General features: G+C 40.5%; 1 protein-coding gene across 3 annotated transcripts in view; it reads right to left on the reverse strand.

Moving 5' to 3' along the window:
• Positions 1 to 1,262: 1,262 nt before the first annotated feature.
• Positions 1,263 to 20,616, reverse strand: part of USP24 (ubiquitin specific peptidase 24) — a 61,951-nt gene continuing 42,597 nt past the window's right edge. For 2 of the 3 annotated variants that reach the window (XM_069023487.1, XM_069023486.1), the window contains 27 exons: positions 19,673 to 19,817; positions 18,841 to 18,960; positions 18,495 to 18,620; positions 18,181 to 18,279; positions 17,883 to 17,965; positions 17,534 to 17,675; positions 17,107 to 17,226; positions 16,503 to 16,723; positions 15,946 to 16,070; positions 15,230 to 15,371; positions 14,770 to 14,920; positions 13,643 to 13,738; positions 12,877 to 12,980; positions 12,680 to 12,793; positions 11,839 to 11,935; positions 11,498 to 11,614; positions 10,651 to 10,743; positions 10,227 to 10,329; positions 9,242 to 9,363; positions 8,656 to 8,769; positions 8,337 to 8,402; positions 8,000 to 8,066; positions 5,970 to 6,048; positions 5,317 to 5,392; positions 4,493 to 4,579; positions 3,914 to 4,024; positions 1,263 to 3,757 (listed from right to left, as the gene is read on the reverse strand). In XM_069023487.1, the coding sequence (XP_068879588.1) occupies positions 3,695 to 3,757; positions 3,914 to 4,024; positions 4,493 to 4,579; positions 5,317 to 5,392; positions 5,970 to 6,048; positions 8,000 to 8,066; positions 8,337 to 8,402; positions 8,656 to 8,769; positions 9,242 to 9,363; positions 10,227 to 10,329; positions 10,651 to 10,743; positions 11,498 to 11,614; positions 11,839 to 11,935; positions 12,680 to 12,793; positions 12,877 to 12,980; positions 13,643 to 13,738; positions 14,770 to 14,920; positions 15,230 to 15,371; positions 15,946 to 16,070; positions 16,503 to 16,723; positions 17,107 to 17,226; positions 17,534 to 17,675; positions 17,883 to 17,965; positions 18,181 to 18,279; positions 18,495 to 18,620; positions 18,841 to 18,960; positions 19,673 to 19,817 (2,983 nt within the window). In that variant the 3' untranslated portion in view covers positions 1,263 to 3,694. Of the gene's footprint in view, positions 3,758 to 3,913; positions 4,025 to 4,492; positions 4,580 to 5,316; positions 5,393 to 5,969; positions 6,049 to 7,999; positions 8,067 to 8,336; positions 8,403 to 8,655; positions 8,770 to 9,241; positions 9,364 to 10,226; positions 10,330 to 10,650; positions 10,744 to 11,497; positions 11,615 to 11,838; positions 11,936 to 12,679; positions 12,794 to 12,876; positions 12,981 to 13,642; positions 13,739 to 14,769; positions 14,921 to 15,229; positions 15,372 to 15,945; positions 16,071 to 16,502; positions 16,724 to 17,106; positions 17,227 to 17,533; positions 17,676 to 17,882; positions 17,966 to 18,180; positions 18,280 to 18,494; positions 18,621 to 18,840; positions 18,961 to 19,672; positions 19,818 to 20,616 lie in introns of those variants that run through there. The other variant, XR_011152549.1, reaches the window with a different exon arrangement.

Genomic DNA, 20,616 nt, shown 5'->3' on the forward strand with positions numbered 1-20,616 from the left:
CTCAGTGTTTAGCAGCCTCCTGGTACTACAATACATCATTTTTGTGGTGTTATCTGAGGATAGATGAAAAAAAATACAGCTTGATACCACAAGCAGCAGGTTAACCTGTCAGACTTGGCTGGGCTGGGTGTTTTTTCCCATCCAAAAGCCCTGTGCAGCTCTGCTACTAAGGCTTTAACTGGCAAGAGAAGACAAACCCAGCACAAAGCACCACTTTGAAAGGTTGAAACTAATTCTAACTTGTTAACTAAAGCTGGCAAAAGCCCAACCCTAATCTAAACATGTAATTATATAACATGGACATAATTACAGCCCATAATTTCATCAGCTGGAACCTGAATTTTGCACAAAGAGGCAGAAAAGAAAAAGGGATGCCAGCTTGAGAGCTCCTGGACAGCTCTGACACCGAGGGTGATTTTTCAGCAGACGCCTTGGGCTGTCACCTCTCAAAACACACATCAGGATTTCAGCTCTGCTGACTTCCCTGCGAGAGGGGAGGATCCAGCACAAGGTGTGAGCATGTTCCACACCTGATAAGCCAGAGAGAGCTTCCCCAGCTCTGTTCAAACCTTCATAAGCCTGGTGGAAGGAAACGACATTAAAAGATTAGCCCTTGCTTTGTGCCTTGTACATGAGTAGGAGGAAAAGCCTCTCACATTCAGGAGAGCGGGGCTGATCCCAGGGACGCTGATCCCAGTCCTGGCAGCAGTTTGCAATGCCCAGTCCATGCTCCCAGGAGCACCAGTGGAGAGCAGGGGCTGGGTCAGGCTGGAAAAGTGAAAGTCCTTGTCCTTAGAGCAGGGGACAAAGGCAGAGTGGGGATGGCAGCCCTGGCTGTAGGTCCTGGCTCCCGGGTGAGAGTGGAACACCAGCTCCCTGTGCACCTCTTTGCCCCTTGCCCCAGTGGGAGGCAGGATGAATTCACGCCCAGCTCGACCACAAATCTTGGATCTGACACACAAAATCCACTCTAATCCACCACTGTGAGTGTGGCCAGGGTCAATCACTCTGCTGAGGTCAGGAGGAGCTGCACAGAGACACAGATGTGACAGAGCCCCAGCACACACCGTGGTGTAAGGATATACAGCAGGGCAGCTCCAGGGCCACTCAGCTACTTCCATTTACTCTGGACAGGAGCCAAAATGGCAATCAGGGCATCCTTGAGGAGCTCAGCATCTGCAGGGCTAGCCCAAGGAGGTTCAGGATAAGAGGATCAACAAGACAAGAGCATGGCAGCATGTGCAGTCTAAAGATTACACTAGTTTTCTGTGAAAGGAATAACTTTATTCCATTGACCAGGAATCCCAAGACTGTTCATCAAGACTGCCTATTTTTCCAGTGCCAAATGTCTATGCATTACTTGGACAATATCTCCCCGAGTGCTCACAGGCAGGCTGTGGCTGCTCCTCACTGAACATTTTGTAAGCTGTATAAAAACATTTTCATCCAAAAAGATTGGCAGTAAAAATTACAACATATAAATGCATCACAATTTACACAAAAACTAGTTTTTTGGTGGTTTTTTTTTGTTTTTTTTTTGTTGAACTCTATTTTCCAAAAAATAATCTTCAGCAGGTTCAAATGACAGCAGCTGGAAACAAAAATAAGTGACCAAGTATCATCTTATTGCAAATTATAACCACTGACTTTGTACAAGCGTGAGCAGAACCGTGAAAAAGTTTGTATTGGTTTCAAGCATACAGTGGTGATGAGCCATCCTGATGAAATTCCCACCAGTGCTTCCCTGGGCCTGTGGCTATCGAGGATGTTGTTTCCATAGGAAATAACAGGAACCTGAAGTGACAAGTGGTGCCAACCCATAGGAACATGACCAGCTTCTCCCATCACCATCACCGCTGTGTACTGACTTCTTGGGAAGGTTCGTGACCCATGACCAAAGTATTTGGGAGTGGGGGAAGGAAGGAAGGGGTGTCCGTAAGAAATGATTTATTCAAAATGAATTGAAAACATCACATTTCAAATGTCCCAGCACATCATCAGAAACATTTATAAAATGCTAACTCTGCCGTGTGTCTATGAAGACGTTGTTTGGAAAAGGAAAGTGAGAGATTCACTACGGTGCCCCCCTGCCCCTGCAATCCGTGACGCCGGCTCTCCTACCCCACAATAAGTTATAAAGCTGTACAGCTGACATCACATCCCATGGTTACTTCCAACAGTGAAATGACTGGTTACTTTCAACATTAGTGCACAACAGTGAAAAGCTGTCTGCTGCTCCGTGTTTTGGCAGCAGCGTGTGAAAAGAAATAAAAAAAGGCACTTTTTGGCTGGTTGTGCCTTTAACTTGGCAAATTTGTCTGTTCTGGAGGTACCCAGACACTCCTTAAGATGTCCCCCATTTCTGTGCATGTTTTGTTTATATAATTCTTTTAAAGTAAGGCAGAATCCATAAATAAAGGCAAAAAGCAGTGCAGAAAATGTGACAAACACAAATGTACAAAAGATGAAGTTAGTTGGCACAAAAGAAGCTTGAATCCAGAGCCAGAAATCACTGAACTGCACTTGACAGAAAACAAAACTGTGCTCAAATCATCCCAACTGGTTTCCAGTTATTTGTGAGCAAATTAAAAGAGCTGTGATATTTTAAACGTTGCCTGGTCAAGTGAAAATACAAACAAAGCCAATTCTTTCTTTCCCCACGTTAAAATTGCTATAAAATCTGCACAACAGTGTTCCCAGCTCACTCAAGGAATTATTCATCATATACAACCAATACCAACTTTCTCAGTAATTTCAAAGCATAAGCAAGTGATTGCAGATCCATGACTGAGACTACATTTTATTCAATATGTCTCCAAAGGTTAAAAAAATTTAATGAGTAAAACTGCAACAGAATTCCTTCTTAAAGTGCTTTTTTCTTTTAAACTACTCATTAACTTTTTCTTTTTTTTAATTCACCAACATCCTTGAATAATAAATGCTTGCATACCTAGAGAACAAAGCTTTTCTTTTACTGCCCTTCCCAGCTGTCTGAAGGGCTTTTAGAAAGGTACCAGGAAAGATGACTCATTCCAGAGCTCCTTTACCAAATCATTCTGTAAGGAATCACTCTTCTTACAGAGCAATCCTGCTGATCTTTCTCATCAAGAGCTTTGAAAATTAGCAGGGAGACATATTAAATACAGAAGTCCTTATGTAAACCCATTCTTTAACTAATATTTTACAATGAAATGTAAGTCATCACACATCTTTACAGAAATTTGAATATTCCTATTCAATATTATCAGAAAGATTAAAAATTTGCCCTCCATACATAAGGGCAGTCTGTTTCTTTTTTTTTTTTCCTGTATAAAAACCAAAAGATTTTTTTTTTTTGCAGCATCACAGAAAAGCAACAGTTTTACATTCACTCATTTAATGTTCACATAAAAATTCAACCACTAGCGTTTGTATTTGATAAAATCTTCTTGACAAACTTAGTTTCGGTGTTTTGGACTGTCACAAGCTACTGCAGGTGAAGATGCAGTTTTCTAGAGCATTTGTTGATCTGAAGCCTTCGTGGCTAAAAAAATGCTTTTATCTTTCAGGGAAGCAACCTCCTCCAGCATCTCCTCTGGTCCTGTAAAGCCACTGCTCCCCCAGACTTCCAATGGCATCAGCAACACGACTCCAGTTCCAGTAGGTACCAGGCATTGAATGTTTGAGTCGGTTCCTGTGTTCATAGGGCTCTCCTCTAAGGGTCAACATCATCAAGGTCACTTTTAGGCTCCCCAATCATCATAGGAGACTCTGAGCCCTTTCAACACACAAGGGACAGGGAGAGAGGGACACAGTTACTTTTTTAAGATGCACAGTTGTTGTGTGTATGGTCAGTGATGGTTCTGACCCGAGCCCCAGGGACCAGCTGCCCCACAGAGCCACACAACAGAGGGTAAATCTGCCCTTGTTTTACCTGCTGCAGGTGCCTCTCTCCATTCTCGTTGGCAGGGCTGCTTTCTGACCCATTGCTGCTTCCAGACTGATCCTTCTCATTCAGCAGGGCTGTGGCATAGGCCAGGGTGTCCTGAGTTGGAAACACCCCAAGAGAAGGTCAGTGGCCATGGTGATCCCTTCATTTCACAATTATTATTTTTTAAAATTTTTATTACTTTATTATTCTTATTTTAAGACAATAATAGTTGCTGTAGTGAGACAGCCAAGTCACCACCCATAATTGTGAATATTGACTGATATCACTCAAGGGTTAGTTTGTTTCAGGAACAAGCACAGGGCCTGAGCTTCTAAAGGAAAAGCTGTCTTAAGTGCACTGGAATATCACAGAATCATTAAGGTTGGAGAAGACCTTTTAGAATCAAGTCCAACTACCAACCCAGCACCACCACCATGTTCACCACTAAACCATGGCCTCAAGTGCTATATCCACATACTTTTTGAACACTTCCAGGGATGGTGACTAAAGTTGCCAAACCCAAAGATGCTTCCAGGAAAGGAAGTAAGCAAGTTTAACATCTCTGCCAGGACTGCCACATACCTGTGCTGAAATAGTGCGCTGGAAGGTTTTTGCAGTGGATGTTTCATTGGACACGTTACTCTGGGGAGCCCAGTAATGTTCAGACATCTGCATAAAAAGCCAAGAAAGCCATAAAATTGCCACTTGATTTTTACTTATGTAAAGCCTCAACCACTTGTGATGGTGGGTGAACTAAGACTGGAACAAGCTTCCTGAATCCTCTGGCAATGAGCTGGAGATGTGGGGCACAGACACTTTAAATGCAGCCACAAAGGTTGTTTTCCCTCAGCTGAAAACCAGCAACCAACTTCTGCTGAGCTCCAAGTTTTCCAAGTGTCCTTGGATATTTATGAAAGATATGTTGGCCAAACTATGTTCAGCTTAGAGAGAAGAACAAACACTACACGTGTGGGAGGAAAAGCTGTATCAGTCAACAGCTGTGCTTTGTGCAAAGCCGTGATGATTCTGTAAGGAATCCAATCATTTAAACATTCTCCTGCATCAACACACAGGCAATGGAAAACTGCTTTTTTAAAAAAACTGAAGCCTTCTAAGACAAATACAGTGGCACTGAAAGCTTCCCACATAACAAAGAATAATCACTGCAACCATTCACACTTGGTTTTATTCACTGTAAACGCATTTATGCCTGGAACACGTGGGGGGGCTACTGAAGTTCTGGCATTGCATCAGATTTAGCTGCATCCAAGTTGTCCTTGGAAAAAATGAAGTAGCTTGTATTTTGTCTTTAGAGCCACCTGAGAAAGCCATGCAGAGGATGGAGATTATCCATCCCTGATTATTGTTGTAAATGAGTGACAATTTCCCTGTTACAGCCAAATTACCTTTTTCTGTAGCCACTGCACAGCCCAACTCCAGTGGTGGGAATTCTCCTTGAAGTAATCTTTTGCAGTAGGGCACCTTGGGAATTGCAATTATGTGCATTAGTCAGGAACAAGGCGCTCTGGCCAACACAAAAAAAATACAAAGACTCCTCTCTCTTTGCACTGCTGCCCTCTGTGTGCACTGTTATCACTGCAAACAGACAAACTCTACAGTCCTGTTGTTAATTGAATTAGCAAGAGCAATAAGGTCTAGTAAAATTTACTCAAAGCAGTCTACCCCACAGGTTCACATATTTCAGAATTATGCTTTATCGGGACATATGCCAAGTTCTAAACAAAGAGAATTTAGGAATGATAATATTTGAAAAATCTGGGACAGTTTCCCAATGTTTATCTGGTGTTAATGTCAGACTCCTGCTCTGCAGAACGACCTTTTCCCTTATAAACATCAATTCTAATTTGTTACCTGAGAAATCCCTTCAGGTACCAACCAGCAAAGATTTCACTTCATACTGGCACATGTACTACCAAGACCTTTGAGCACCAGTAACAAAGGATAAAACTGATCAAAAATGGGAGTAGTACGTTTTGTAATAGTCACAGAGGGGCCTGAGGCAGGGATGAGGCTAAACTCTGACACCTTCATTACTCACTTCTGAGCCAGAGTAACAAGGAACTTGACACACTGGTAGCAACGACTGCTGTCCACGTGGTTGCTGTGGTGCATCAAGGCTGCAGGGAGAAACACATGGATTAGAAACCACAATCCAGATTTCTGTGTACCAGCCAGTCTGAAAACATAAAGATGAAGCTAAAAATTTAAGTTAGGGAATAGAATTTGTTTCTACAGATGTAAGCATAATTTGTGTTAAACACACTGCTGTAGTGCTGGCAGTCTTGAGTACTTCCACAACTCTATTGGATTAAAAATAGAACTGCTGCATTTTCACTTTGATCTTTCAAATGCAGTACCTGAATTTTAAACAGCCCTAATGCAGTTATTCTTCCCCTATAATCCACTCTATGTTAGATAATCACTATGGTTACATTTGTCTGAAGGAAAAAAAAAAAAAATTGTCTGAAACCCCCAAAAATGAACCAGATCACCAGCTTGCACCTGGATCAAAGTTTGCAAAGCCAGAGGAATGTTTAAAGCTTCTTCACGAAAACAAGCATAGCAGAATTCAACAGCCATGAAACTGTTTCATGGGAGACTTGGGCAAAACCCCAGGCCATTCCTACCAGGAAATTTTCTATACCACAAATTCCCACCTCTTTAAACAAAATTCCTTGACTGAGGAGAAGCACAAAGATTTCCATAGAGCTGCCACAATCAGATTTGCTACTCAACAGTTGCTCTGTCCATAGCAGTCAGCAAAGAACACTGTACTGAAACCTCCAAAGCTGGCAAAAATTGCTGGGGAACTGCAAATTGCCAGTTTTAATACAGCTGAAGCAGAGCAGATGATTAAAATTACAGCACTGCTGTACTGCAAATTATGCACAAACATCCTATTAAGGACCACCAAAACCTATCATTTGCTGGTTTCCCTTTCCTGGATTAAACTAGTCAACATGAGGGATGCTGTTCAATGCTGTTGTGAGGAAACTTCAAGGTAAAACTACAACTTTCACTCCCAAATCTCAGGGCAGTTCTTGAAGCCTTCAACATAAAAATCCAATTGAACACTTGCACTTCTCCTCTCCAGAGGAGAAAAGGTCATGTATTGCCCAAATTACAGCACACAATTGGTCCAAGTGGGACCAATTTACCCAGAAATTAAAATAATCACTTAGCTATTCTCTTACACTGCTGCATATTTCCTTCTGTTCCAATCAGCCATACCTGGAAACTACTAAACAGGGGAGCACTGACGAGAGAAATAAAGAACAAAGCTAAATATTCCTTCTCACTAAAACAGAATCCAAGATAACTGAAGGTGAAAGTCCCAATCTGAAGCAGCTCCTCACCCAAACAGCCATGAAAGAGCTGCTCAAGCTGCACTAACCCATCAGAGGTGCTCTCTGTGTTACACCACATTTCATTTACACACAAAAGCCACTTCTCCTGATGCACATGAAATAAGCCCTCATTACTTCTGGGATTTTTCTGTTGCTTTTGAATGCTTCAGTAACTTCAGGAAAGTTTTGTATCAAATGGAGAGACAGCACTTTGTATGAGCAGCAACAGGTGGGAGCCACCTCTCCTGCTGTGAGGCTCTACTGCAGTCAGCAGGGCAAGCATCCTGCTGTGCTGAACCAGTTTCTTTCTATGGTAATTAGGGTGCTGACAAAACAAAAAGATTGACAATTTCTTGAGATATGTAGGAAAGAAAAATTAATTTTAAGGTTGCAGGATTCATACAGTTCCTCTGTTATGGTAATCAAAGGTACTTTTCTTCCCTCCTGTTTCACACACAGCCCGGTCTGTCCCTAATTTAAGTAAGTTAGCTCTCTTTCCCACTTCAATTCCTTTCCAGTTTGCTGTCACTATAATATTCCAGTGCTTATTTTGGATTTCTTAGAGCATTTCCTGGAGTGGCAGTTGCTAAATCAAATGTGTTGAGTTCTTTTCCCTGAGAAGTAGAACAGTTTAGGAGGATTAGGAACCAGGAGATGGCATGAATCACCACCACCATCAAGGTCAGTAGGAGACAGGAGTGTTCACCCTTGGCTTACTTGCCTATTAATCCATTTTCAGTTTCAAAAGCAAATTTGATGCGCTCTACTTGTAATGGGTCTTCAATAACCTGTTAGGAAAGAAAAATATCAACTTAGGTAAGTTGTGTGTGATGCTGTAGCTATTCTATGGAATGGTTTTAACCCCTCTCACATGCAAAATAAGACCGTGAAGTTTCATGTGTCACTGGATTATCAAGACAGAAATTTAGGGAGTAATAAAACTTCAAACTGAAGGATTAAAATACGTGTGGATGTTGAAATTACCAATGCAGTCCCGACTTTTTTTGTTATACATCAATACAAAATCCATCCTGTCCAAGTCTTTACCCTTCACTTACCAGGATCTCATGGAGTAACTGGAATATGTTTTTCAGTTCATGAGGCGGAGCAGTTTCCAGTTGAGTCTGTGAGTAAGAAACAAAGTTACTTAGCAGAATATACTGATGAAGCACAGAATTTCAAGACAGCTTTACAAGATTTTTGAAAATCTGTTAATTTATACAGTAAAGGCCCAAGAAAACCTAAACCCCAACACCTCCCCAGATCCAACAAACTGTAGTGATTGTTCTGCAGCGCTGTTATAATGCACAAGACACAGGACGAGCAAAGCCTGAAGGAAGCACTTATGGGAAAAGCTTGTCCTGGTTTTGTGTGTACCTTGATGAAGTGCAGCACAGTGAAGGAGAAGTGCTCGTTGCAGAAGCAGCAGTACACCACCATCTCGATGAGCACCGACAGTGACCCCGTGAGCTCGCGCAGCGCGTGCATCACCTGCGGGCACAGCACACCCTTCATACAGCTCCCTTCGACAAAATAAGCCTGTAACACACTGTTTGTCCTTCCCAGGAAGGATGCAGCTCTTTTTCCCAGTGCCTGCATGGCCCAGGAGGCTGAACCCCTGCCCTCACAGCACTCCTTCAGCTCCTGATGCCCACCTGCAATGGGGTGGTCAAGCATGATCCATTAAATCAGAGCAACTCAAGTTAGCACCTGCACTTGACATGGCAAAAAGCTGCACAGGCCTTTGCAAACTGTGCATAAAACCAGACCCAAAGCTTAGGGATATACTAGAATATGAAGAGATCAAGAAACTAAAGGTGCCTTCCTGTTTAGGCTCAAAATAACCACATACGCCCCTGGCTGCCTGCTTCTGAATATTCAGTATTTTTCATGGAAGGATATGTCAAAGGAATACATCAGACCAGCTTTTGGGTTCAAGCAGGGCAGAATTTAGAACAGGTACCTCCATTAAGTAGGGTTTTCCCTCAGACAGGAATAACAAGGCTTCCACTTCTTCATGGAGTGCCAGAAGCGGCCCTGAAGCGGTGATGCTGAGAGGTGGACGCTGCTTAAAGAGACCAGGAGCTATAATAGCAAATACAAAAACAATCCACTCATAGATTAGTTTGTTCTAACACACCTTGAAGACACTGCTGCTCATTTGGCACCACGAAATCCCTCATGACACTCATCTCAACTAGTTTATAGCTGGTGTGCTACCACTCCAAGTAACAAATCTCTGGCACACTGAAGTGTCACTTACTTTAGTGACAGCAGACAGAAGAACTGCAGGAAGGTAAAGCAAAATGTCCACAGACTATCAGTACTTTGAGTTTTAGTTTTACTCCTAATCACTTTTGCACATTCATCATATCCAGAATGTTTATAATTCTCCTGTTACCTTCTGATTTTTGACTGCTTTCAATCCTAGACAGAAATTAAGTTATTCTTCTAAAAGCCAACTTCAAATTCCTCCTTCGGGAAACTGAAGATTTTAACTTATTCTTTATTATCTTTATTTGGATATTTCTGCCTCTTGTAAGAGCTATCTAGGAGAGTGTTTCATTGTTTATTATTCAGTAGCTTAGTCTAAGTAGTCCCCTTTAGACTAGCAAAAGGCAGCACAAGCAAAATACAGCTTGTGAGGCAGTGAGCCTGTTCATCCAATGACACAGCTTGATTAACTCATATGAGGAAAGATCTTTTGGGCACATAGGGAAGGGCAGAAGACACAATAATATATTAGTATCAAGATTTTAAGCCACCCCCAAATACTGTTTGCCACGGGCTCTCAATACATTTACAGCAAAATCAGAAGCAACCAAGCGTGTATTAACCATTACTGCCTTAAATTCAAAGTTACTGTATTTTCCTCACTGATATTAAGTTACTCCCAGGCAATGTAACTGAAATGCCAAGTCGCCAAAACACAAAACCACAATTCTTACCAACATTTCTTTGTGAGGAGACGTCAGAGTGCAAGACAAGTAGTGCTACAGTGTTGTGAAGATATCCAAACTCACGTGCCTGTGCTGAACTCCACCTGCGGTTCTGCTTGAGCCAAAGAGAGATTTAATTAACTTTGGTTTATTTAATCAATTTTGTTAAGCCAAAATAGTGTTCTTCCAGTCCACCACCATGGTTAATACTTTGGAGTGGGTAAAAATTTTGTTGTTATCAAAAATATCATGCTCACTTCTGCCAAAACAGTTCTTTCCATGCTAATTATACATAGGTCGGCTCATACTTGCATGAGGTTTATAGAAAAATCAAAGGATCTGTCTATTCTACCACATGAAAAGTATTTATTCATAATTTAAACATCATAAAAAACGTGGGGATGGACAAAAGTACAGCACAACACAACTGTACCTGATTGCTCTGCCGGTTGGGGCCAAGGAGAAAGTTGACCATGTGCCTCAGGGCAGAGTGTCTGAGGAGAAGACTGCTAGCCCTTATTCCCTGCTGTGGAGACAAAACCAACAAGTTACTTTCCTGTGCAGGTGAAGAATTAGTGCTCAACAGTAAAATGCACAGGCTAAAAGCTGCATTTTCCACACCAAAACCCATAAAATCACTACACAGATCAATAAGGTAAACTGCTAAAGAGCTCATTCTAGGCAGCACGTTACATACATCAGACCAGAGTCAGCAAATGCACACTAAATGTCTTACAAGAAACAAAAAAAAGGGCAAAAAGAATAGAGAAATAGAAATAGTTCAGTCAGTTATCCTGCTCCCTATGGGACAAGAATCCTGAGTGCTGGATATATATTTTTTAAATATATATGTATATAAATATATTTATATAAATATAGAAATATTTATATAAATATACTTAATATATTCATATATACATATACATATATATATTTTATATATATAAATATAAAAATATATATATATATTTCTATATATATATATATATATACACACACATGCCTATACACCCTCTCAAAACACAAAACCAATATTCAGATTCTGGAAATGACAGTTTCTATTGGTATAGTTTGCTGGCATATTTTTGTGTGATTTTATCCTAATCCACGATTCAAAGCCATTTACTTAAAAAACAAAACAGAATAGCCTTGATTACTCTTAATAAAAGTTCTGAAAGAGTTTCACTGTGTTGCTAACCCTCCTATTAAAAAGGATCACTAGCTGCTTTATTATTGTCCTTTAAAATTTAAATAGCCATAAGGGAATAATGGTTTCTTACCTTCTGTACAAAGTTATTGAACAGCAAAAAGTACTGAGCACAGTTTTTACAGTTTTCAGGTACATCTTTATCCAGTAGAGCAAGTAGCACCTCCAGTAACTGGTGTAAAGTTTTTAACTGTGGGGCAAAAAAAAAAAAGATTTTGAATGTAAAGAGCTGTCAATTGCTTAAAAACCCAAAGTGTTTCAAATACCTCCTCGGCAGGAAGAGATGAGCATTAACCCGTTCCAGAAATGAAGAGCTACAACCAGGACCAGCTCACACAGCTCTACAAGCACAGCAAGAGCCACCAGGGAGAGCCAAGCAAGAGGATGTTTGGAGAGGAGGTGACACTCACTGACCTTCTCCTGATAAAGCAAGGCACTGTCGAGGGTTTTTTCAAGGATAGTGGCCACAGCAACTCGCACCTCCCTCACGCTGCATTCCAGGAGGAAAGTCCTGGAAGATAAAAGGTGAAGCTGCAAAGAGAACTGGAATCAACATGTAAGCACAGCTGCTATGACTAAATGTGGTGTTTAGTATTTATTATTTTAATAGTCCAGATACATTTTGTATGGTACTTTTGTGGGTAAGCTTTAACTTACATTCATGCATTCCTGCTTGACACCAGTAAGGCCTATAACACCCCTATTTACATATTTATTCATTCAAATAAAATAAAAGCTCTAAAAACTCTCATAGAATCCTGCTTTTCAATGCAAATTAGAAGATAACATTTTCTTTACACTGACACACTTTTTCAGCATGTCAGATTTCCAATAATTTGTTTTCAAAACACTAATTAGCCAATCCTTAGCTTGGCAAGAAAAAAAAATCTTTCCAGTTTAACTGTGACCTGTGTCAGGTAAGTATTTAACTTACCCCAAGCACTTTTGCCATGTTCTCCTTCCCCAGCACTTGCAGGACTGACTCGACAAACTTATAACACATTTTGAGTCACTCCACTGAACTCAACACCTGCACCCTCCTCCATGTACACTGCACTACCTCATTTCATTTTCAGAATTACTCAGAAAGCTGCACAGAGCAAATACTAGGAAGAGTTTTGTCTGAAGTATCTGTTTAAACAATATGCACAGTCATCTCTTTGGGAATACATCAGTATAGGCCAGATCATGTCATTAGGAAGCTCTATCCACACATGAGACACAAAACACTTCAGACACAATTTCCAGGACTTACTTTACAAGCTCCCGGCCCTCTGGCCCAACGAAATACTCAACCAACCACTGACAAGCATCAATGCTTTTGGAGAGCAGTGCATCTATAGTGGCAATCCATTCTTCTGTATCAGCCCTTCATCAAAACAAGGACAACTGTCAGCAATCCAGGAGAAAAAACACCTCCAAAAACTAAACCATGTTTCTCATTTGCCTTACCTGAGTTTCTTCTTGGTTCGGAGATAGGTTTGGAAGAGGAACTGGACTGCCAGCTGTAAGCTCACCTTTGCCATGCAGGGATAATAGGGATGCTTTACCTTAGTCTGAAAGAAATATCAAGTTTATATCAATAAATATTGAAATATCAATATCAGAGCAGAAGTGTGTCTGCAGCACACATGCTGTCTCTTAAACACATCAACATGTTCGCTTCACTTGGAAAAAACAAACCCCAGGATTTTTCTGTGCTAAGTCAGTCTCCAGTGCTGACTGTGCTATTTAATAAATATGCTAAAACAGGAGCAAACTTGCTCTAAGGCCAACTAGATATGTGGATTTCAAAAATTTAATAAATGCTGTTTGTTTATGACTCCATTTAGAAAAACTTAATTAAGAAACTATCTCCAATTAAACGCTATCAACTTTGAGGTAATTAATATCAACTTTTGGACCTTCCACATGGAGAGGGACTTCTGTCCCTCTAGAGCTCAGTTTGCATCATTACAAAAGGTGGTTTATTAAATAAATTTTACTGGGGAAAAATGATGTTTCTCCCAGTAGTACTAGAAGAGGAGGCTGCAGTTTGCTTTGAGACAGATGTTATCATCAGCATCAAAAATTACTGGAGACAAGGAATTGCTTGTTTGGAAAAGCAAAATCATGTCAACCCTTCTCTTGCAGTTTTCCTGGTTGTGACCCAAATAGCTTCTGTGGCATTTTACCCAACATACTTTGAACACTCTAAGATTAAAATCCATGTACTTACAGCATTCAGGGATGCTAATGACAGAACAAAACTGAAGTAGTCGCTACTGTATACATCTCTGTTTTTCATAAATTTCAAGTTTTCATCTCTCACCATCTATAAAAGTCAAAGAAGGCAAAAAAATAAAAAATGTTGTCAAAATACACTTCTCTAAAACTTCATCTTTTATGTAAACGTGTGGTGTTTAAAAATCAGTGTCAAACTTATTCTGTTTCCTTCTGAATCACTACTTCAGCAGAGGAGAAAATAAATACAAGAGACTTAGAAGATTTGGTATAAAACTAGTGATTTTCTTTCAAAGATATAACAAAACAACAGATGAGTGACTTAATCATTTGGCCATTAAGGGAGAAAAGGAAGAAATTGCAGATAAGTTCTAATTTTTGCTTGTTTTTAATAAAAAAGCCAAGAGAACATGCCTAAAACTAGAAACAAATTTGTCTAACAAATTAAGATGCAGAGCGCAAGGAGCCCTGGTGTAATTACAAGCTGCAGCCACAATAAGGTATTCAAATGCCAAACACCTCTTTTATCAAATGAGATTTTGCTGAAAGACTCTCAATAAATTTGAGCCAAGTTCTGTTCATTGTAATTATACAGTCCCAGATAGAAGAATGCCCAAAATGACTGTTTGCCCTGAACCAGCCCATGTGGAGGGCCAGACACAGCCTGCAGAGTTTATTCTCCCTGTGTGTGTGTGGTGCAGGCTCTCTTCACTGCTCCTCCTCTTCCTACATTCTTGTAGAACTCAAGAACTTGGGGATGACTGTAATTTGCCATCATCTCCATTACTCCTCAAGCGTACTCCAAATGAAGCACCTTCTCTGCTGTTGTGTCTCCCTGCCTGCATGCTGACTGCTGCCAGACCTCATGCTTGATTCATCTGCCTGCAATTTCTTCAAAGCAAAGAACTGATGGGCCAATTTTGCGAGAAGGTTGAGCAAAACTTACAATAATGCCTCACTAAATAGCTTGTTAGTAACTTCGTGTCAGAATCCAGAATTGCTTTCTAGTTTTGCTACAAGGGAATTACTTCAAGGTAACCTTTAAAAGTTCCTGTGTTTCTCTCACTACGTGCTCAAATTTTACATGAGCAGAATTTAGTTGCCACTTTCAGGGTGCTCTACCTGATATATCCGCACAGGCATTTTCTCTACAAAAAGTCCCTTTTTTTCTCCTTTTCGAACCAGCTTAGTCAAGATGGAGAGACGGTCGCTGTTGGGCCTGTGGGGTCGAGGTGATGACTGGGGTGAAATTTCTGGTGAAGAAGGAGCAGATCTGAAATATAAACAAGCTGAAGGTGAATAATGAAATCCTACAACAAATCTACAGTTTAGGTATGAAATACCAGTGCAGCCAGACTGATCTTAAGGCAAATTTGATGACAGCCTGAATATTTCTTGAGGCTGTCAGTCAGCTTGAACTTGCTGTCAGAGTAGTAGTAGACAAGCAGCCTAAAAACCAACCCAAAACAACAGAAGGGTCAATATATTGCTTTGCTGGACAGGAACTATGCAATTCTTAGTTGTGGGGAGAGGTCTAGTGATCAACATGAGAGAAACCTTTATGGATACAAGAAGAACTTACAAGGAGAGGTCCTCAGCTTCCTGACGCACGACACTCACTCTGCTTTTCTTTGGTAAGACAGGAGAGTTCTGGTCAGACACTCTCTGGTAGAACAGCATGTAGGCATTCCAGTAGCGCCGGCGCACGTCGGGGTAGGGGTTTGCTGTGGGGGGAAAAAACACAGTCCATGAAGGCCCTTGAAGGTTTCGTACCTTTCCCATTCCTATATGGAAGCAAAACTGGGGGTAAAAGTCATGTGAACTGCAGCAGTATAAGTCTGTCAGATCAAAACCTCAGTCTGTGTCAGTGCCTAAAACTGTCTGAATGATGAAACAGGTGAATATAGGAAATGAATTTGGAATAAATTCCTTAAAGTGGTGAAAAGTTCAACAATATGATGCCACACCGTGTTCTATGCAGTCATTCTCACTAGCCTAAAATAAGGGCTGTTTTGTGTTTGGTTGGGGTTTGTTTTACACTGTTTTAACAAGGTGCTATTTTGCCTTACAATCTCTGCTCTTAAGTCTACAAAGTGCTGGGCGACAGTGAATATGGTTCAATTAGGCCATACACAAACTGTTATGTGCTTCAGTAAAGGGAAGGCTTTAGGGAAAAAGTGCTTCAGAAGGATTATCAGCACAAGTAACTCAAAGTACCTATAGTGGACTAAGCTCTACTGCTGCTGAAATCAGGATGAAATATGAAACTATTGTAAATCAGTCTGTACTTCTGCTTACATTGATCGTAGACTTTAGGTCTATACTCTCCACCAAAACATTCATATTCCAAGGTTTCGTCAGTCAAATCAAATTCTTCAACAACAGTGTCATTAAATTTATACCACTTTCCTTTTCCACATCCTCTGTGATCAAAACAGAACATAAACACAAGAGAAACAAAGTTACTTGATTGTCTCAGTAAAAAAACAAACCACCCTGAATATCCTAGAGGCGACAAGCCTGAACTCACATTTGTTTTGACAGTAAGAGGAAAGCTTAGTTCAATTGATGTCAAAGTTGCATTTAAAAAAAATAGCTTTGATTAAAACTATGAGAACTGTTCAGCCTGCAACTCAGTGCCACAGGAAGCCCTCAAACTGCAACACAAGGCACATAAGAATTAATTAGAATTTTGTACTATGATGTCCCATATTATTCTATCATTGCCTCATGATACGTGTTGAGAAAGGGAAGAGCGGTTCCAGTAGAGCTCTGGATGGCTCCATGTACCTTTCCAGGACAAGAAGTCTTTAGACAGCTCTCAAACCTCCCACATGAACCTTCTTGCCCATTACCTCCTGTCCTTGATGAAGGAGTAGTAGTGCCCTGCGTGTGCCTGGCCGCTGTGGACAATCACACCAACGAGCTCGTAGTTTTCCGTAGGAGCAACTTTCTTTCTTGGGGAGCCTCCTCCTCCCTGGTCTGTGTTCCTGCCATTTTCCCCCACTTCTGAGGACGAGTCCTGACGAGCCATCCCTGACACAGTGTAAGGTTCCATGTTCAGCATCCAGGGAAACTGTTTGAAAAGAGATTTTGGATTAATCAAGACGTTGCAGTGTGTGCACGCTTCCTGTAATTTTATGAGAATGGTATTAATACTTCCCACACTGGGAACACCAAAGGAAAACATGGAACTTCAACTTCTTATGCTTATTACACAGAAGTTAAATAATAAACTCTCTTAAAGGAGGTTTTTTGTCTTGCTTTCTGAAAGGACCCTGAGAATGCTGCAAGCAAGGAAAAGCTCTAAGAGAAAATCACTTATTTTCTGTAGCACTACCATGTTGTAAGTGCATCACATACTTAAAATCTTTGTATCAAAACGTGGGGAAAAGAAGGAAAAATGAATAGGAAGAACAAGAATGCACTACATGAAATAGTTGGGGACAGTTTTCTTACCCTTATTTGTTCATCATATTTAATAGAACGGCCGCTCTCCCAGTCAAAGCCAAATCTCATCAGGTGAATCACCAGCAGGCTTGGTAAGACCTTAATGCAGGTGCGTTTCACTGTAGTTCTCTTAAAAAGAAACCAGAATATCACCTCTATCTGACACCCCAGGCAATCTGCAGCACCCCTCTAGAGATGCACAACAAAAACCCAGCCATGGGAAGCAGAGTGTCCATAGGACAGCTGGGATACACCTCAATATGTCACAAAATATTTTCATCCTGCCATCCCCCTAAATTTTTAGTTTACAACATGAGTTACAGGCATTGAACCTTTTGTCTTTAATGTAGCAAGAGTGAGCATGGCTTCCATGACCATGCTTAGAAAACATCAAACTGCACATGAACCTTCTTTCACAAAAATTAAGAATCAATACCTTTTCTTTGCACTTTTCACAGTAGTACGCATTGCTCCCTTCCAGAACCTCTCCTCTGACAAACTGATCCAGTGATATTTCCAGGCTTTGGCATGAAGTCACACCAAGGTTGAGAGCCATGAAGGCTTCCTCACGTTCATACCTAAATTCAGAAGAAGAGCAGAGTAGAACTTAGCCAGCTTGCAGGAACAAGAATATGCTTAGGAAAGAATATTGCATTTGCCCCACAGCTATCACAGCTGTGATGCTCACAGGGGCTTTTGTCTACTTTCCAGTGCTACTTTGACCTACATTTTAATAGTTCTGGGAGCACATAACTTGGTAACTGATGCCCTAAATGTAACATTACCTGTGAGGACAGTCCTTGCAGATCTTCTGATCAGAGAAGATTCCTTGAAAAGTATTCTTAAATATTTGGTCTCTTCCTATTTTCTGTTGGAGATGTAAAGTTAGACATCAGTTGGATATATTGCAGGGTGGAAGACCAAGAAATCAGGAGGAATTTTAAACTTCTGTGTTTATACTGTGCAGATTATAAAAGAAGCCAAATGGCTCTCTGCCTTCTTTTCTGAAGATCAAAGCAAAAAAAGAAAAAAGGTACGAAGGATATGCATATGACCCAGGAAAGAAATTGCTGAGGTTTTTACCTTGAGGTACTCATCCATTTGATCTATAAGACTAGTGAAGAACTCATAAGCATCCTGTTGCTCTCTAACATAAAGTTCCTTATTCCACATCTTGAAAATCTATATAAAGTATAAATATATGTTAAAACGTGGTTATTTCATAGCTATATCACTAAGAAAAGTAATTTTTAATATAAATTTGTTATTTTAACATATTTTTATTTTTTGAATTAGAACTTACTTTATCTCTATAAATTCTGCAATGAGAAAAGGCTGAATAAATGATTACTTTTAAAGTAGAAAAGCTACAGATTCTAAACAAAAAGATGTAATACCTTCCAAAAGTTCTCAGGTACATAATACTGTAGCTTGCTTTCCATCAAATGACCAAAAAGAGATTGAACTTGATAGAACACATTGTCATCAGGATTGTCTGTATCATCATCAATGGAAAGCAAGGCCTGGAAGGAAAGAAATTAAATTGGTTTTTGGAAAAATCATTACTGTAAGCTGTCATGGCACACAGCAATAAAACTTATAATTTATATAGTTATTGTGCATATTTATACATACACAGTTGACTTTTATTTTTACAACCTATTTACAAATGGTGCTAAGATGAAGTAGATCAAATGAAAGTAATTCCAAAAAGAGGACTTTATTGGATGCTGGACTAATTACCTCTGGGAGACCAGGCTGCATATACAGCTGCTGGAAAACAGCATTCATGTAACAAGTAGCACCACCATTCTTCAGTCCCACAAATCCAGAAATGGAGCGACTGTCCACTGGTGGAAGATACTAGAATGACAAATACATTTTTTGTCCCAATAACTTATAAAAAAACATGAGACTCCAACAATATTCTATAGCTTTCATAACCACCTTTATATTGTAGAATCACAGAATGGTTTGGGTTGGGAGGGACCTTAATGCAGTCCCACTCCCTGCCATGGACAGAGATGCTTCCACTGTCCCAGGCTGCTCCAAGCCCTGCCCAACCTGGCCTTGGACACTTCCAAGGATGGGGCAGCCACAGCTTCTCTGGGCAGCCTGTGCCAGGGCCTCACCACACTCACAGGGAAGAATTTCCTCCTAATATACAACCTAAACCTACTCTCTTTCAGTTTAAAACCACACCCCCTTGTATATGAGCTGGTAAGAACAATTTAATGGAGAACCAGGAAGTTAAATTCTGAAACTGAAAGAGTGCTGTATGTGGTCATTTAAATATTTAACACATTGCACAACACTGTTGAAAATGGCCTAAATGTAATAACAAATAAAATTTGTGATATTTAAGAAATACTTCTTTCTTACTCAGATAATTACAGACAAAGACACACTGGAGTATTTGCCTCTAAGAAGATCAAATTGATCTGCATTTACCCTTATCTGCTTTGTGTCATTTTAAATTGAAGACCACGGAAATCTCATGAATGAAACAACAAAGTAAACCATGCACAGGACTCCAAACCATGCTAACACAAATAAAAAAAGGCTTCTTGCTTACATCAAACTCCTTGGTGAGTGCAGGGTCACACTGGTGGTGCATAGAAAGCAGCTCCTTTGTAATTAGCTGGAGATTGGAGGGTGAGCTATCAGCCAGCATTACCAGCACTTCATAAGCAGCTAATCTGCTGTCTGCTGTACTGCACCTGGAAAGACAACCACACCTGAGATCTACTGGCTAGATGACTCAATTATTTCTATTTCCAGAAAGCTGTATTACTCAGAACAAGCAACAGTTAATGTTCTAAAGAATACTTTAAGTGATAAAACACTCCAGAGGGACTACAGAGTGCTATATTTTTTTTTTCTTTCTTGGGGGTAGGAGAATGGGGAAGAATCCAATGAGAAGAGTGGCAAGAGGAACACTCCTTTAAACAAGCCTCCTTTACTGACCTGGATACACTTGCTAGCATTCAGTAGCAAGGAAAAGGAGGTAAATGAAGACACAGAATTGGTTGCACTTCTGAGGACAAACACACAGATACTCTCCATCATGTAACACTGATGGAGACAAAATGACTTATTTACAGGGAGGGAAACTCAGAAAGAGCCAGACCAGACAACATCCTTGCTACAAGAGATGAGCTTAGACCTGAGCTAGGCCAGTACAAAACACTCCCAGCTCTTTTCAGTGATCATTCAACACAGCAGCCCTTTCTTCTGAAGGCCAAAGAAAAGGCTTTATTTACTCTAAGCAAACAAAAGAGCATGCTTGGGATGAACTGCAATGGAGCAGAACACTAAGGCATATGAAATTCCACTCATTCCAGGGCTTCAAATGCTCCACTGGATCTTTCTTTTGGGTTTGTGGAAAGGTAGTGAGGTTATGCCTGATCTAACACCAACTACTCAGTGCAACACAAACAATCCAGCTGCATTAGCTCAGAACTCCACAGGAGCTAATTTACACCAACCCTTTCAGATATTGTATGGCCACAACAGCTG

The sequence above is a fragment of the Aphelocoma coerulescens genome, chromosome 8 (assembly GCF_041296385.1).
Source record: "Aphelocoma coerulescens isolate FSJ_1873_10779 chromosome 8, UR_Acoe_1.0, whole genome shotgun sequence".
Classification (NCBI taxonomy): Eukaryota; Metazoa; Chordata; class Aves; order Passeriformes; family Corvidae; genus Aphelocoma; species Aphelocoma coerulescens.